We start from the raw sequence: 16,669 nt of genomic DNA, 5'->3' as shown, positions 1-16,669 counted from the left end.
GGGAGCACCGGTTGCCCCAGACCTGCGGCACGGAAGAGCGACAAAATGATCAGCCAGAGAACCAGCCAGTGCCTGCGAGTCAGCGTGCAGTTGGAGCCTGAACAGTGCTCCGAACTGCGGCGGGAACCGGGGAAGGTCAGCTCTGTGTGTGGGTTGGCCACACGGACCGGAACAAGTGTGCGGACTGAGTCTGCAACGGCGGCCTCGGCCTCCGGGGAAATGGATGAAGATCCTGGAGCCAACCTGTTCCCGGTGAGGACGGGACAAACTGGTCCGCTCATGAATATTTATAAAAGGGTTTCCCCGCATGGCGCCACCGTCATCATGTTTATTAACATACGAGACATTTCCCGGGCTGCCTGGGTGAAAAGAGGTAGGGGGTGTGTGGCCCTGATTGTTAATATGCTTATGAATAGCACTCAGGGCCTGCTGAAGCCCAGCCCCGCCCCGCCCGAGTTGCTCGTGTGTAGTCCTCGAGATGACTGGCAAGTTAGAGCGCGTTATCAGGCCCGCTGGACCTTCGCGACGGGCCAGGCAGGGACAGCACAGCTCTGGCTTCCCCAATCCGCTTTCTCTCCGCAGCCGCCGCTGCCTCGACCCCGGATCTGCATGTGGTGAGTGTGAAGAGATTTGAGGAACGTTACACTTTACGCTTGCATTATTCTTTAGTGCCCCCCTAACAGTCCTGTCCTGTAGCCAGGGCATGCCCACTTTACACATAAAGGAGACTGAGGCCTAGACATGCAATCACTCAAGGTGGCTAAAAGCCAGCTTTCCGGCCTCTCTAGTCCAAAGAGGAGGCTGTGTGAGAAGACAGCCAGAGTCTGAGGTGTAAATGGAATATTATAGCCACTATGGATTAAGGTACAAATGGGGACACTGAGACCCACTGGGCTGGGGGGACTCGACCAAGGTCATGCAGCAATGTAGTGGCAGACCAGGGAAAAGAACTCGATTCCTCACCCTAGGCTTTATAAGTGGAGACGATCGTAGGAGTTCATTTAGGTTCAGAGAGGTAAGCAGTTTCCCTGAGGTTACACAGCAAGTTGGTGAAAAAGCCAAGCTTCAAACTCAGGTCTCCTGATTCCCAGTCAGATGCCCTAGCCATCACAGACCTGTCATGAGACTAATGTGTAAAGATCACTGATACTTTTTCTTTTTTTTTTTTTCATATGACAGGAAGTACCTGGACATTCATTCTATGCACCGGCTGGAGAAGACGGCCAATGTTGAGGAGATGAGGGAGTAGGGACTGAGCAGGGAGAAGAGTTCTTGGGGGAGGCAGAGGGGGGTGGGCTGAGAAGACATGAGGAATGGCAGGCTCCAAAGCATGTGCTGGGTGTCGGGTGATGTAAGGAGGTCATTCACTCCTTCCTTTCTCTCTCCTAAGGGTGCTGGCTGAGCTGTTAGAGCTAGGCCGTCCTGAGCAGAGCCTGCGGGATGCTATCACCCTGGACCTCTTCTCCCATGCACTCATCTTCTGCCGCCAGCAGCACTTCTCACTGGAGCAGACATCAACGGCTTGTGCCCTGCTCCAAGATCTTCACAAGGCCTGTGTTGGTGAGAGGGAGGCAGCTACCAGAAGGTTTGAGCCCCAGGGAGAGGAGGAGGTTGGGCTGGCACAAGTGACCATGGGAAGCAGAAGTAGCGAGAATACCACCTGGGACCTTTGTCATTACTAGCAGCATTATCACACACAAGTTATCACCTTTAAAGTCCTGTTTCCATATCTATAAATTAAGGATACAGCACTAATGTTATAGGACTGTTCTTAGAAATAATATATGTAAACATATGCCCAGTGCTTAATAAAATTGCTCCTGCTTCCCCTCCCCCAGCCTTTTCATCCTCCATCTGATTTTATTCATGTTTAACAATAGCTGAAATTATACATTTCTTGGTCTGTTGTACGTCACTTTCACTAAAATAAAGCTTCACAGAGACAGGACCTTGTCTGTCTTGTTCAGTGCCTAAAACAGTATACAGTGGTTACTCAGTATTTGTTGAATGAATTAATGTACTAGCCAAGAATTAAACCTACATCTGTCCACCTTGGGAGCTCATGCTCCGTAGGTAGCTGCTGAGTGAGTGAAACGAATGAATGAACAAGAGAGGGGACTCACTGCTGCATCTTGCCTTCCCCGCCAGCAACCCCCCTGGGCAACGTGGAGGAATGCTACCGCTACTTTACCAGTGTTCTTTTTTGCCATGGAGTCAGGGTCAGTTCCCCCGAAACATTCCAAAACCTTCACCCTCCCCCAGGCAAGGTCTAGCCCAATCCCCCCGCACTCTCACACTCATCACCCTCATCTTCCTCTGAAGGCCACAGTAGGCTCTCCTTGATCCTAGATTGTTGGGCTCTTTGGAGAAAGGCCAGGGCTTCAGAGGTAGTCAGTACTGTAACACCCAGTCATCACCACAGCGGCCCCCCTTCAGCATTGACCTCTTCAAGGAGGAACAGCTGCTGGCCCTGGCAGACTATGTGGTCAACACCTACTTCCGCCACTTCAAGCTCTACAAATATGTCTTCACACCCCAGGTAATGGACCATGGACTACAAGAGGCCTCTCCTCATCTCCTCCTTTCCCTCAGTGCAGGTGCCCTCCTCTCAGCCTCCCTCCTTCTCTTTTCCCAGGTGCGGCTGGATCTATCTTTGACTTACATGGGGCTACAGCCGCCCAAACTCTGGCCAGAAGGTAAGATGGGTAAGGGAGAGTGCCGGGGCTAGGGCCGGGGCTGGGCTGATGTGGGAGCCGAGGCCTCTTCCTGCTTCTGGCTTGCAGACAAAGAAGAAAGCAAGGAGATGGAGGAGCAGGCAGTCACCCCACCGGAAGAGGAACTGGAGACAGTGGCCCAGCCAGAGCAAGAGCCAAGTGAGGATCTAGAGGGGTTATGGTACCTGGTGACTCTAGACAGGGGTAAAATGAAGGGTTTAGATCACATCAGGGCTTTGAAATTTTTGCTTTTAGTCATGGTGTCCCTTCTCCAAACAATTCCTTATGCAGAAGTCCAAGATGATAAATAGCTTAAAGCACAGCTGCTGAGGGTGGGGCTGAAGAGGTGGCTCCAGAAAGAGGATAATTAGAAAACCAACAACAGTAATAGCCAACACATACTTGGCAACAGGTGCACCAGGCATGCCTTGTTTTAAGCATTTTACATATATTAATTTATTTAATCCTCTTTCAATACTATGCACTAGGTGTTATTACTGTCCACATTTTACACAAGAAAACTGAGGCACGGAAAAGTTAAATAAGCTGCCTAAGGTCACACAGCTACTAAGTGGCAATCAGAATTTGAATCCAGAAAGTCCAGCATAGCTACTCTGCCCAACTGTCTGTCACAGAAGGGCCGACTGACATTTCCTAATTTATTTTTTTATTTTTTAAGAGACAAGCTCTCACTCTGTCACCTAAGCTCTGGAGTGCAATAACTCAATTATAGTTTACTGCAACCTTGAACTCCTGGGCTCAAGGGATCCTCCCACCTCAGCCTCCCGAGTAGCTAGGACTATAGATGTGTACCACCACCATGCTTGGCTAATTTTATTTATTTATTTTTGTAGCGATAGGGTCCTGCTATGTTGCCCAGGCTGGTCTCAAACTCCTGGCCTCAAGTGATCCTCCTGCCTCAGCCTCCCAAAGGGGTGGAATTACAGGTGTGACCCACCACACCTGGCCAACATTTCCTAAATTGAAACTTGGCCACCTGCGTATCTCCCCAGGGGCACTTTGGGGGTTGGGCACACTCATCCCCACACAGCATCTCTCCTGACCTGCCCTTTTTTACCCTGCAGGCCAGATCCACATCCTCCAAACCTATATCAAGACCCAGCTGAACAAGGAGCTGGGGCAGCTCCAACAGCTGGTAGAGGAGAGGCTCAAGGCCAGCGAGGAAAGACTCAGTAGCAAGTTGACTGCGCTAGAGCGGCCCTTCCAGCTACCTCTGGCCAAAGGCAAGAACAAGACTAAGTGATCCTCAGCATTTTCCCCAATAAAGGCCTGGGCCGGAGCGGCCCTATCCCTGTCCCCACTCCTGAGTACCTTCTGGGCTTCCCTGACCTAGCCAGACACCAGACACAGGGCACCCGCTCTCCCTGGCGTGCAGCAGATTTATTTCATACACAGCACAGGCAGCACTGACAGAACCAGGCGTGGAAATTGGACTGGCTCCCTTCCACCCCAATTCTGATCTCAAAGCCCTGGCTGGCAGGGGGAAGAGTACAGGGCTGGTCTGTATGATAGTAGCATGATCAGCGGTGGGCCTGGTTAGGCAGAGGAGCCTGAGGCCAGAGCCGAGAGGGGCTGGAATGATCAAAATCCTTCTGGAGAGTCCTGCTTTCTGGGATTCCCCAAGAGTTGAGGTCCTAGCCCAGTACCGTTGCAGCTTCGTCCTCGGTTATGGTAGTTGAGTCCCCCTCCTCTTCGGGGCCCACGATGGGGAAAGGCCCAGGAGGCCGGTGCTGAAAGAGGGCCGCTCGGTTCTGCTGCTCACCCTTCTTCACCCAGTGCCCATAGAGCCGGAAGGCACAGTTGTCGATGAGGCGACGCACTGACCGCAGTGCGTAAGGATCCCTCAACAGTGCACTCTTGGTCAGTGGCCGTACACGATGGGTGCTTAAGGCCACTCGTCCAGCAGCCAGCACTGTCCACACTGCCACCTGGGAAGGGGGACAGTGTGAGCTCCAGTGGAGCATTCAGCACAGGGAAAAGATCAAGGGACAGAGGCCCGGACCCAGACCCTGACACTATCAGGCTTACCCGGAACCGCTGGCGGGGGGTGAGGTTCCAGGGTTGGCTGCCTTCACAGCGCTCAAAGAAGGGGTGCTGTAGGGCCTGGTCAGCTGTCAGGCGTTCCTCAGGATCCACCTGCAGCAGCCTTGAGATCTAGGGGAAACCCCAAAGCATGAGGGGCAACTCTTGGGCCTCCCCCATTGTCCTCTCACAGCCCCAGCTCACCAGGTCTTTGACAGTGTTCGAACGGTCGTCCCACTCGGGTGAACTAAACTGGTACTGGCCCTCCATGATCATGCGTAACATCAGGATCTGGCGCCGGTGCCAGAAGGGTGGTGAGCCAGCCAGGAGTGTGAACAAGATCACCCCGCAGGCCCAGCTGAGAAAGAGATCAGAGTCAGGCAGGACGAGGTGACGAGCAAACACATTGAAGGACAGTAAACACAGAAGGAGGAAGCGGGGAGACCAGAAACTCACAGGTCGACCTCCTTGCCATAGCCTGGGTGGGTTTCATCCATTGAGCATTTAAGGATCTCTGGTGCCAGATACCCTGGGGTGCCACACAACTCTGGGGAAAGAGGGCCGAGACTGAGGGGATGCCCCCAGTCCCCTGCAGGGCTCTCAGCACCTGATCTCTGCTGGAGCCTCCTCAACACTGCCAGGGCCACCAGTGTTGCCATTCTGTTCCTACCTGCCTTCTGCCAAGTCTCAGTACTAGACACTGTCCCTGCTAAACAACTCAAATATCCACCAAGGCTCCTGGTGGCCTCCTAGGAAAACCTGGTTTGTGGATCGATTTCAAGGTCCTACCCAACCCTATCACTTGCCTCCTCCAACCCTCCAGCCCAGCCAGCCTACTCACTCCTCACACAACTTGTTACCTCATTTTTATACACATGATACATATGGAAAACAAAATTTAAATCTTTCCTGCATTCCTTTCTGCCCAAACCTATTCCTCCTCCTGTACCTCCACTCTGGTTAGTGGAACCACCACTCAACCCAATGGGAACAGTAGAAATACAGGATTTCTTACAGCACATACTGGGAAGTCCCCTCCCTGATTCTGGTCTCGAACTCCTGACCTCCAGCGATCCACCCGCCTCGGCCTCCCAGAGTGCTAGGATTACAGGCGTGAGCCACCGCACCCGGCCCCCTCCCTGATTCTGGATCATGGCATTAGGACCAAGTCTAGACTCCTCCAGCACAGAGCCCTCAGTAACCTGATCCAAGTCTGTTTTTAGTTTCTTCTACCACTTCAGGCACCAATTCTTCCATCTCAGCAATCTCCAAACTATGTTTCATGGCACACTTCCAGGAGATTTTAATAGGCCTGAATTGAAACTGACTCTCTTGGGAAATTCATTTCTACAACACCTATTTACTGAATGCCAAGCACCATATTAGACACAGTGGTGAATCAGATGTGCCCCTACCAGGCTCGCTGTCTACCAGAAAGCAAATGAGAAATAATAGAGCAAGACGTGTCATGAAGGGAGAAGATATAAGAACAAAAAGCAGGGGGACCTAAGCTGTCCTGGAGGTTTGAGGTGAAATTTTAACTACCCAAGCCAAGGGAGAAGACAGCATGGGCAGGGGCAAAGATGATACCAGAAAGAGGAGAAATGTATGTGAAGCCCAAAAAGAAATAAGGCATAACATCCACAAGACATGTGAGTCCACAGGTTAGGAACACGAGCTCTGGAGTCAGACTGCCCAAGTTCAAATCCTGGCAAAATGACCTTGGACAAGTCATCTCACCTCTTTAAGCCCATCTATAAAAAGGAGACACAAATACTATCTATCTCATAGGACTGTTGAGAGGATTTGGAGAAATAAGCTATATGAAGACCATATAGTAGCCGCCTCATAGTAAGTGCCCAGTGAATGTTGGCCGTTAAGTCCAGTGCAAAGCCACTGAAGGAGAGACAGTAGCATATTAAAAGCTCCGAGGAATCCCACAGTTACACTTTAGAGTTTCCCATTTGACTAGAAATATTTCTGTCACAACAAAGGTATTAACATTGGGTGAGCCTGAGTCCCAGGGCCCCAGGTGAGAAGCGCTGTACAGACACATCAGGCTCCTTAGAGCACCTAAGAGGCACACTGTGGTCCTGCCTCCTCCAGCCCCTAAATACACTGCTGAGCCCTGCTCTCCCCCACTTACTCTCTCTCCTCCTGGGACAAGCCCAGGCCCAGAGGGCCCTCCTCCATGGGTCTCCCAGGCTGAATCAGTGCTCCCACCTCCTGGCTTCCCTGGCATGCCCTCCGCCTACTGTGTGCTCACTTGTCTGTCTCCTCCCCAGGCCAGGAGGCCCACTCTGGGTTCTACACAAGCGTTTGCACCCAGAGAGCACTTGGCAAGTGCTCACTGACTTCTCCCTTCTCGTGGTACCTGGGACTCAGTACTCAGACCCAGGCAATCAACCTCATCATGCCTGGGTCTCCTTCCCTCCCTAGTCTGTTAGGGTACTAGATCCCCTCACCTCGAAGCTTCTCGCCAGGTTCCAAGTGACAGGAGAACCCAAAATCTGAAAGTCGGATCTGCATATTGTCATCTAGGAGAATATTCTCAGGCTTCAAGTCTCGGTGCACAATGTTGTTGGCATGGAGAAAGCTCACTGCTTCCAGCAGAGACCTCATGATGGACCTGGGGGAGGTGCAGTCTCCTCCTCTGTTCTTCCCTGGTCCACCCCGCTCCCTGCTCACCCCAGGGGCTGCAGGCTCAGCCATTACCTGGTTTCCTTTTCTGAGAGGGCCACCTTCTCTGTCAGATAGTCAAACAGTTCTCCCTTCCGCATCCTAAGGCACAGGAGGGGCACAGGAGGTAGATGCACAGCCCCACACCAGGGGCTGAGAAAATAAGCCAGTGCTCACATAAAATATCATGGAAGAGGCCAGTGAAGAGAAATTCCTCTCCATCTCAAGACAATGCACTCCAAGAGTAAATCAGATGCCAGGAGCAATTTGGCCCAGAGGGCTGGCAATTGAAATCTCTGTACTGTGCCATGATGGGGCAATTTTAGCAAGACTAAGTAATTTTTTTTTAAGAGATGGGGTCTCACTCTGTCACCCAGGCTGGAGTGCAGTGGCACCATCACAGCTCACTGCAGCCTTGAATGCCTGGGCTCAAGTGATCCTCCCACCTCAGCCTCCTGAGTAGCTGGGAGTAGTTGGGATTATAGGTGCAAGCCACTGTGCCCCATGGTGACTTCTTATGACAATAATTTACAGGAAGTCCTTGTTATCTGAGAATAACTATACCTGAAAAGGGCCTCTGAAAGTGGATCTATTGAGAACATGGACCAAAATTTCAGTTAATAGTGGCAAAAACGTTAAATAGGACTTTATTTTGAAATTTTATATTGTTTTTAAACATTGAGGTTATAATTACGTGTCCATTAAAAATAAAGCTTTTCAAAAATTGAGGTTATTGTGACTCTGCATCAATCCTCAAAATAAAGAATACATTTTGGGGGGAGAGTCCCTATTTCTGCAAAGGGGCACTCCCCACTTCCCCTCTGACTTCTGTCAAGTGTCATTTCGATAAATACACTGAAGCCTTCATGAATTTCTTCCAAGGGCCTCTCTTAAATCTTTGGTATTCAAATCATTCTTTTGTGAAATATCTTTGCAACTTGTTTGCATAACATCTGACATTGATTCAGTCTGACCAGAAAAAGAACTGATGGGCAGAGACCAACACCAGTGTAGGGTGTTAAACCACGAGAGAGACTGGAGAGAGAGGATGGGTTTTATAAGTGGTCAGTTCATTGCTGAACGCTCTCCTCTTAAAAGAGCTCCCCCCCACCCCCGTTCACCTTATAACCTTGGGGAACACTGGGACAATGACCCCTTGGGTCATACGAACTCTTTGTATTTGACTGGTCACTATTACTCTTGAAGAACTTGCCTCAATCATGGCACCTAGGGAGAGGGCCAGAGCCATGGGCTGGCAGGCAGGCCAAAGTGACAGAGAGAGGCCCAGCTGGAGCAGAGGAAGGTGTGAGCAGGGCGGGTCTGGCCCACTGTGCTGTGAGGCTCCATGGATGGAGCCGTACATGGAGGTGGGGAGGAGGCTTCTTGGATAGGGGCAAGGAGATACTCACAGGTCAAACACCAGGAACATGAAGCTAGAAGACTCGTAGGAATCGATGAGAGTGACTGGGGAAAGAGGCAGAAAGGCAGAGAGACAGAGATGGAAAGGAGCAGATACATTTCATAGGGGCTTTGCCACCCTGAGGCAGCCTCGGGCTGTTACTGGGAAGGAAGGAGAACCAGAGGAGGCAGTAGGGACCCAAAGGCTGGCCACTCCCTGAGGTGGAACAGAGCCAGAAGGGAGGAGAGGCGTGGAGGCAATGCTGGGGGAAATGGGCTGTGGGCAGGGTCAGCAGGTGGTGGGCTTGTCATCTAACAGGAGCAGGGAAGGCAGCCTCACTGATATGGGGGTGGCCAGCGACCTGGCGAAGGATGTGTGTCTCTCGCCGTGTGGCTTCCCGCACCTCCTCCAGCTGCTCAGGACTCAGCCGCTCAGCTGTCACCTCCATGATCTTCACTGCAAACTCATGGCCAGTAGCTCGATGAACACAACGACGGACCACAGAGCTCACTCCTCTGCCAGAGCCAGACAACAGCACAAGTCAAGGCCTTCTGAACTCTCATTTCTGCACAGACTAGAGCCCATTGTGCCAGACTCTGAAGACCCATCTGGACAACAGGCAGCCCCAGGAACTCACCATGGCTTCACAGTAGCCTCAGGAACTTGGGCACTTGCCAAGGCAACGCATGTGCTCCTTTCCATCTCTATCTCCCTGCCTTTCTGCTTCTCTCCCCAGTCGCTCACTGATTCCTACGAGTCCCCTACAGTTGCTCACAGGGCAGGCAGGCAGGGGACCTGGGTCTGAATCCAGGCTCTGCCACACCCTCCATGGGTTACCCTAGGCAGGTTCTTCCCTCACTACGCCCCAGAACCTGCCCCTTGCAGGAAGTGGGAAAAAACAATCCAAGTTTCCCTCCATATTTCACTCACGCTTCCCTGATGACTCTATCCAAATCCCAGAGTTCTCCTACAACACCTCAAGTATAGAAGGCTCCAAATAAATATGGAGCTATTGACTGGAAACCAAAGTTGAGAATTAGACCTTGGTTTAGGTCCCAAATTTGCCACCAATTAACCTCCAAGTGGCCCACTCACATAAGATCTCTCGGTTTTAGCTTCTGCAACTCTGAAATGTGGCCGAACAATTTTGAAAGGATGTTGGAAGGAATGAATGAGGTAGAGAAAGGAGAGCCTATTTGGCTTTCCTAAGAGAATGCCCTAGAGAAGGAATTCCTTGCTTAGGCTCTTTCCCCAATTCCAGGTGACCCTACAGATACCTCAGGCTAAGATGCAAGTCCCTCCAGGATCTGGCCTCAAACCACATTTCTTTTTTTCTCTCTTTTTTTAAATAGAGACGGGGTCTCACTCTGATGCCCAAGATGGAGTGCAGTGGCACGATCATTCATCATCGCAGATTCGAACTCCTGGGCACAAGCAATCATCCTGCCGCAGCCTCCCATCAAACCCCATTTTTGATGCTGGTTCGCTGGGTGCCCCTCAAAGAGGCTTATTGCCTGTGCTCTCATGGGCCTCCTTGGCCTCAATCACATAACTCCCTTTGTTTGGAATTCTATCACCCACATCTCTGGTTAAATCAAGGAACGTAAACTATTGATCCTCAGGCCAAACACAGCCCACAGATGCGTTATGTTTTGCCAAGCACATGTTTTTTTTACAAATCTGAATTCACATGTCTTTGGTGGGATAAGAACCCTTCCAGCTGCCATAGTGCTCACCACTTCCTACTGTCTTACTCTTGGCCACTTTACAGTTTTGTTTTATTTATTTGAGACAAGGTCTCCCTATGTTGCCCAGGCTGGTATTGAAATCCTGGGCTCAGGTGAGCCTCCTGCCTCACCCTTTCAAGTAGCCGGGATTACAGGTGTGCACCACTATGCTTAGCTACAGTTTTACTTCCTGCCCAACCACTAAGCACATCCAAGTTTGAGGCTCATGTTCTAATTATGACTCATCTTTAATGAGCCTCTTTAAGAATCTGATGAAAGCTGGGGACCTCTACCACATACATATATTTCTATAATTTCAGGGGGTTCAAAGACCCCCGAAGCCATCCAGCTAAGAATCCCTGCTTTAAGGCTCAAACTCAATGGTACCTCCACCAACTCTTTGTTTACTCTCCAGTGGGAAGGAAGCACTCCCTCCTCTGGTATCTCACAACATTTAACCCCCAAAAGCATTTACTCTTAATTAATTAAGCCTTCCTATCTCATACAGTGTGGGAAACCCAGGTCTTTAAGCTAAAAGTCCAAATTCTTTCTACTGGTACATTCAGTGCCTTCTCTCCTCACTACTTCTTCTTTTTTTTAAAGACAGGGCTGTAGTACAATGGTGCGATCATACCTCACTGCAGCTTCGAACTCCTGGGCTTCAAGCAATCCTCCTGCCTCACTCTCCTGAGTAGCTGAAGTAGCTGAGACCACAGGTGCATGCCAGCATGCCTAATTTTTTAAAATTTTTTGGTAGAGATGGGGTCTTGCTATGTTGCCCAGGCTGGTCTCAAGGTCCTAGGCTCAAGTGATCCTCCTGCCTCAGCCTCCCAAAGTGCTGTGATTACAGATGTGAGTCACCATGCTCAGCTACTGCCCACTTTTTTATTTTTTCCTGAGACAGAGTCTCGCTCTGTTGCCTGGGCTAGAGTGCCGTGGTGTCAGCCTAGCTCACAGCAACCTCAAACTCCTGGGCTCAAGCGATCCTCCTGCCTCAGCCTCCTGAGTAGCTGGGACTACAGGAATGTGCCACCATGCCCGGCTAATTTTTTTCTGTATATATATTTTTTTAGTTGTCCAGATCATTTCTTTCTATTTTTAGTAGAGATGGGGTCTCACTGTTGCTCAGGTTGGTCTCGAACTTCTGAGCTCAAACGATCCGCCCGCCTCGGCCTCCCAGAGTGCTAGGATTACAGGCGTGAGCCACCGCGCCCGGCCCCTGCCCACTTCTTAAATGTCAGACTTCCCCAAGGTCCCATCCTCAGCCCTATTCTCAGGCTATATACACCCTCTCTCAGTAATCCTGTGTACCTCCATGACATCAACCTTCATGCCCAGATGTCTCTCTTAAGTGTCAGGCCAACAAGTCTCAGTGGACCTCTCTTCCTGAGGATCCTGGAGACATTTCACATGCATCATGACCACTGAACATCTCATCTTCCCCTGAAACCAGCTCCCCTCACCATATTCCTGATCTCGATTAACGGTGTTGCCATCCAATTAGACTCCCAAGCTAGAAACCTTGGTGCCATTCTTGGCTTCTCCCTCTTTCACAATCCACATCCGACCATCTAGTCCATTCCGCATAGCGCTCAAATCTGTGCCCCGGTGCCCCACTCCCGCTGCCACTGCCTTGGCTCAGGCCCTTATCTTTCTCACCGGGGCAACTGCAATAGCCTCCTCACTGATCTCTTTGCTGACGAGCTCAGCCCCTGCAACCCATCTGCCACACTGCTTCTAGAATTAGCTTCCTAAAACAGCCCCAATCATGTCACTCACTGTTCTAAAACTTCCCAGCTTAAATTCTTTACCAAATTCTAAGTGTTCCCTTATTCCTCAGCAGGGCTCCTAGAGTGACTGTATTCTTTATTAATGATACCTAATATTTTCAATCTTACAGGTAATCGTGGCATGCACACAAAGTTGTCATTTTTCCACACCACCTCCCCAATACCTATGAGCTAAAAATCAAATCCTCATTGCTTCACTGGTCACTCAAGGCCTTCACCAAATGGTCTGTCTCTTTTCAGCCTCATCTCTGGCTAAAGTCCTGCTACAGTCTAGCTACAATCTTTACTTCAGTGACTTATGACTTGTCACCAATTTCCAGAATGTGCCAAGCTCTTTTAAAGCGTCAAGCATTATGAAGAAATGGCATTCTGGGGAAAGTAATTTAGTAAGAGTATGCAAGTGATTTACCATACAGGAAAAACAAAAGGGAAAAGAAAGAGGACAAGACAAGGGATGATGCTACCATAGTAATCTTGGGATGAGACAATAAAGACCCTACCCTCCGATCTCCCTCCTCAAAACTGGCTTTTCTGCTCCCCTTGGCAGTAGAGTCACTGGTTCTTTCCTACAGGCTCTTGTCCATCTTGTTGCATCCTCCCTTACCTGGTCTTGAAACTCTGCAGTGCCTCAGGACTTGGGCCTGGGCTCTCTTCTTTTCCCAATACTCTCTCTCCCCTAGTGACCTTTACCTAGTCTCTGGGGCTTTAAATACCTACTATGTGCACATGACTCCTGCTACACTGTCTCAGCCTTGATTTCTCTCCAGAATTCCTGATTCCGACTGCCTCACTGACATCTTCATGTGATATCTAAAAGGAGCCTAGTCAAATCTGATGGTCACACCACGTCTGCTTTCCTGGCCTCAGCAGCAATAGACACAGCACACCATGCCAACCTTCCAGAAGCACATTCTTCTTGTATTTTTCTAACTCACAGATGGCATCTCCTCAGTCTCCCGTGCTGGCTCCTTTTTCTCTAACTGACCCCTAAATAGTGACATGCCCCAGGGTCTGAGGCTAGGCCCTTCCAACTCTCTTGCTAATGCCTCCCAAGTTTATAGCTCTAGCCCAGCTCTCTCCCTCATATTCTCACTTGGACATCTCAAACTTAACATTTCTAAAACAGAACTCTTGATTTGCTCTCTCCCCACTCCCGAACCCGACCCTCTCTTAGTCTTCTTCATTTCCAGAAATCGTACTTAAGTGCTCAAATCCAAATCCTAGAACTTACCCTTGTTTTTTTCCCTTTTCCGTCAGGGTCCATATCCAATCCTTCAGGAAGTTGTACCAAATTGCCCTCTAAACCATCACCTAAATCTATCCCTTCTCTCCATCTCTACTACCACCACCCTAATCTTTTTTTTTTGAGACAGAGTCTTGCTCTGTTGCCCGGGCTAGAGTGCCGTGGCATCATCCTAGCTCACAGCAACCTTAAAGTCCTGGGCTTAAGCGATCCTTCTGCCTCAGCCTCCCGAGTAGCTGGGACTACAGATGCACGCCACCGCGCCCAGTTAATTTTTCTATTTTTAGTAGAGACGTGGGTGGGGTGGGGGGGCGGTCTCACTCTTGCTCAGGCTGGTCTCAGACTCCTGACCTCAAGCTATCCTCTCACCTTGGCCTCCCAGAGTGCTAGGATTATGGGCATGAGCCACCGCGCCCGGCCCCACCACTCTAATCTAAACCATCACCATCTCTAGCCTGAATAAATCAACAGCTTTCTAACTGGTCCCTATGAGTGTCCATTCTCACCCCTCTCCTATCCATTCTTTACACAACAGGTGCTTACCATGTGCTAAAAAGTGTTCTAAAGGTGTCATATTAACTCATTACAACCTCACAGTAGCCTATAAGGTAGGTTCTATTTTTATTCCAAACTTACAATGGAGAAACTAAGGCACAGACAAAGGTTAAGTTCCTTGCTCCCAAATCACAGAACTATACATCATATTATGTTACGACCCTGTTTGAAACTATCCAGTTTCACTAAAATTTAAATTCCTTATTGTGGTTAAGGCCCTACGTAATCTAATCTCTACTCGCCACTCCAACTTAATTTCTCCCACCTTTTCCCACTCTTACTACATTCTAGCCACTATAATCATCTTTTTCTTTCTTTATTTATTTTTTGAGACAGGGTCTCACTCTGTCACCTGGGCTAGAGTACAGTGGTGTCATCATAGCTCACTGCAACCTCAAACTCCTGAGATCAAGCAATCTGCCTTAGCCTCCCAAAGTGCTAGGATTACAGGCATAAGCCACCATGCCAGGCCCATGATCTTCCATATGTTGCATGAACAGGGCCTTTTCTGCCTTGAGGCTTGTAACTTACTGTTCCCTCTGCCCAGAATATATCCTGCCTCAGCTCATGACCCACTCATTCTCATCCTTCAGGTCTCAGTTCAAAACTCATTTCCTCAGAGAAGCTCTCCCAGGCCTTCCTATCTATAGTGGCCTTCATTAATCACTCTTATTCCATTGTCCTGTTTATTTTCTCCCTAGCACTGACACTGATCTTTATCTTGTTTTTGTGTTTACTGTCTGTCTCTACCACCCGAATATAAACTCCAGAAGGACAGGAACCTTACAGGTCTTGTACCTCCAGTGCCTAACATAATGTACTCGGTACATTGTGCTTAGGAAACCTTTGATAAATAAATGTATCTGCCACTGCCTCTACAGGTGAGGCCTTTCTTCTATTCTCCATACGCTGAACTCCTACTCCTACTTCCAGACTCAGCCCAAAGATCACTCCTTTGGGGAAACCAGGGTTTTCTGAAATCCCACAGCACTTTATACAGTCCTCTACCTATCTAGCCTGATACCTTTTTAACGTTCAGGTGCCTCTTTCAGCCACTTCACTTCCAGGGCATAGATATCTTTTTACCCTCTCCGTGTTTAGCTTTGTGTCAGGCACACAGTGGATGCTTCAGCCATGTTTGTTGAACGCACTGACCCAAAATAAGAGTCTAGTCAACAAATGTTCTCCACTGACCACTGTCCCTTCCCATTTAGAACTATCCAGCCCTCAGATGGAACCACGTATGCTGGCTAGAGCCCGATCTCTCTGGACCACCGTTTCCCTGGCCGCAGCCTCACCTGCCAATGACGTCCTTAGGGTCATACTTCTGGTAAAACTCCTTGGCTGCGGCCCAGTCGGGCAGCTCATCCTCCGGCCCCACGTCCAGCGTCATTCTGAAGGAAGCGGGGGCCTGTGCGGAGCAAACAGAGGGCAGTGAGGGCAGAGAGGCCCACAGGCTCAGAGACGATGCACATCGCGGCTCCCGGAGGCGCAGCCCTTGCGGCTGGGGCGCCAGGGTCCTGGGGGATAGGGGCGGGGTAGGGGAAGGACTGGGACTGGGAAGACCCCGCAGAAGGGCCTAGGAGACGGGAGGGGTTGCGGGGCAGGGAGGGGGACGAGGGAAGGGAAGGAAAAAGGTGCCCAGGAAGGAGGAACGGGCACAAGGGTAGGGGGCTGTTGCCGCGCACGCGCACTTGGACGGGCGCTGGGAGAGGACGGTGGTCTCGCGCAGGCTCACCTGCAGGGACAGGCACAGAGGCCCCAGGCTCGACGCGAGGAAGCTGTGTTATGGGGTTAGCCTTACCGTCCCTTACCTTACCCTCGGCGGCGCCGGCGACGACCTGAGACTCCGCCTCCTTCCTGTCCACCAATGGCCAGCGCCGCCCTGAGACTGAGGTTCAGAAGCCCTTCCGATTGGAAACTGACAGTCCAATAGGAAGCCGTGAGTCCCGGGGCTGCAGCGGGCGTTGGGGCTCAAAGTTATCTAAGGCCGCGACGCCAGGACAGGGCTTCAAGTACGGCCAATCAGCGCGTGGCATCTGCCGGAGCCCGCAGAAGGCGGAGCTTGTTGTCAAGTGGGCTGGAGGCCTGGAATGGGACCCGGAAGTTAGGTTTACCCGGAAGCGTGACCTCTGGGCAGCCGGGATGCTAGACTTTATAGCGCGTCCAGTTCTTGGACTTGGGCAGGGCACCCTCAGTCTCCTCCCAGAATTCCCTATGTAAATTCAGCTCTTTTTTATATTAGCAGCCTGGTGAAAAGTGTCTGCCTTGAGGGGCAGACTCTAGCCCTGAAAATGCTTGGGCTCATGCAGCTTGGACCCCACTTACGCCACTTGATGGGACTTAAACGGCCAGAAGAGACCTCCTCTTGTGGCGGCTCCAAATCCTCTTAAATACCTCCAAAGCTCTAGTGCTTACCACCTGAGATTATACACTTTCCCAGTCTTCCACTCCCTCCCAAAAGCCCTGGAGGTGTTTCACGATCTGTTCTAAATCCACCAAATTGTGAGACTGTGCTA

At 50.4% G+C, this 16,669-nt stretch overlaps 2 protein-coding genes across 4 annotated transcripts; one reads left to right on the top strand and one right to left on the bottom strand.

Annotated features, from left to right (window-relative positions):
• The first annotated feature begins 25 nt into the window (after positions 1–25).
• Positions 26–3,990, top strand: CFAP119 (cilia and flagella associated protein 119). The gene is made up of 9 exons (XM_069486040.1): positions 26–252; positions 583–614; positions 1,180–1,245; positions 1,391–1,560; positions 2,149–2,219; positions 2,423–2,539; positions 2,636–2,705; positions 2,784–2,873; positions 3,800–3,990. Exons 1-9 carry the CDS (start codon positions 46–48, stop codon positions 3,976–3,978), a joined length of 1,002 nt encoding a protein of 333 aa, XP_069342141.1. The 5' UTR covers positions 26–45; the 3' UTR covers positions 3,979–3,990.
• On the bottom strand, positions 641–16,082 carry PHKG2 (phosphorylase kinase catalytic subunit gamma 2). 3 transcript variants are annotated; one of them, XM_069486041.1, is made up of 11 exons: positions 15,889–15,957; positions 15,449–15,561; positions 9,175–9,350; positions 8,846–8,900; positions 7,473–7,538; positions 7,223–7,386; positions 5,214–5,304; positions 4,962–5,115; positions 4,764–4,889; positions 4,508–4,663; positions 641–1,730 (listed from the first exon to the last, which is right to left on the bottom strand). In XM_069486041.1, the coding sequence occupies exons 2-11, from the start codon at positions 15,541–15,543 to the stop codon at positions 1,515–1,517; spliced, it is 1,299 nt and encodes a 432-aa protein (XP_069342142.1). In that variant the 5' UTR covers positions 15,544–15,561; positions 15,889–15,957; the 3' UTR covers positions 641–1,514. The 3 variants fall into 3 exon arrangements, with proteins under 3 accessions (XP_069342142.1, XP_069342144.1, XP_069342143.1); XM_069486043.1 differs by lacking the exons at positions 641–1,730; positions 15,889–15,957 and adding an exon at positions 15,965–16,082 and having other exon boundaries at positions 4,001–4,663; XM_069486042.1 differs by lacking the exon at positions 641–1,730 and having other exon boundaries at positions 4,001–4,663.
• Between the last annotated feature and the right edge of the window lie 587 nt (positions 16,083–16,669).

Source organism: Eulemur rufifrons, chromosome 14, assembly GCF_041146395.1.
Source record: "Eulemur rufifrons isolate Redbay chromosome 14, OSU_ERuf_1, whole genome shotgun sequence".
Classification (NCBI taxonomy): Eukaryota; Metazoa; Chordata; class Mammalia; order Primates; family Lemuridae; genus Eulemur; species Eulemur rufifrons.
This window is presented reverse-complemented; position numbering and strand designations above follow the sequence as displayed.

Excerpts from the sequence above, each read along its gene's own strand:
- CFAP119 (XM_069486040.1), top strand. The coding sequence starts at position 46 with ATGATCAGCCAGAGAACCAGCCAGTGCCTGCGAGTCAGCGTGCAGTTG. Across the intron at positions 253-582 it reads CTGGAGCCAACCTGTTCCCG|CCGCCGCTGCCTCGACCCCG; the intron begins GTGAGGACGGGA and ends TTCTCTCCGCAG. Across the intron at positions 1,561-2,148 it reads TCTTCACAAGGCCTGTGTTG|CAACCCCCCTGGGCAACGTG; the intron begins GTGAGAGGGAGG and ends CTTCCCCGCCAG.
- PHKG2 (XM_069486041.1), bottom strand. The coding sequence starts at position 15,543 with ATGACGCTGGACGTGGGGCCGGAGGATGAGCTGCCCGACTGGGCCGCA. Across the intron at positions 7,539-8,845 it reads ATGTTCCTGGTGTTTGACCT|GATGCGGAAGGGAGAACTGT; the intron begins GTGAGTATCTCC and ends CCTGTGCCTTAG. Across the intron at positions 1,731-4,507 it reads TCCGGCTCTATGGGCACTGG|ATATGGAAACAGGACTTTAA; the intron begins GTGAAGAAGGGT and ends CTTAATTTATAG.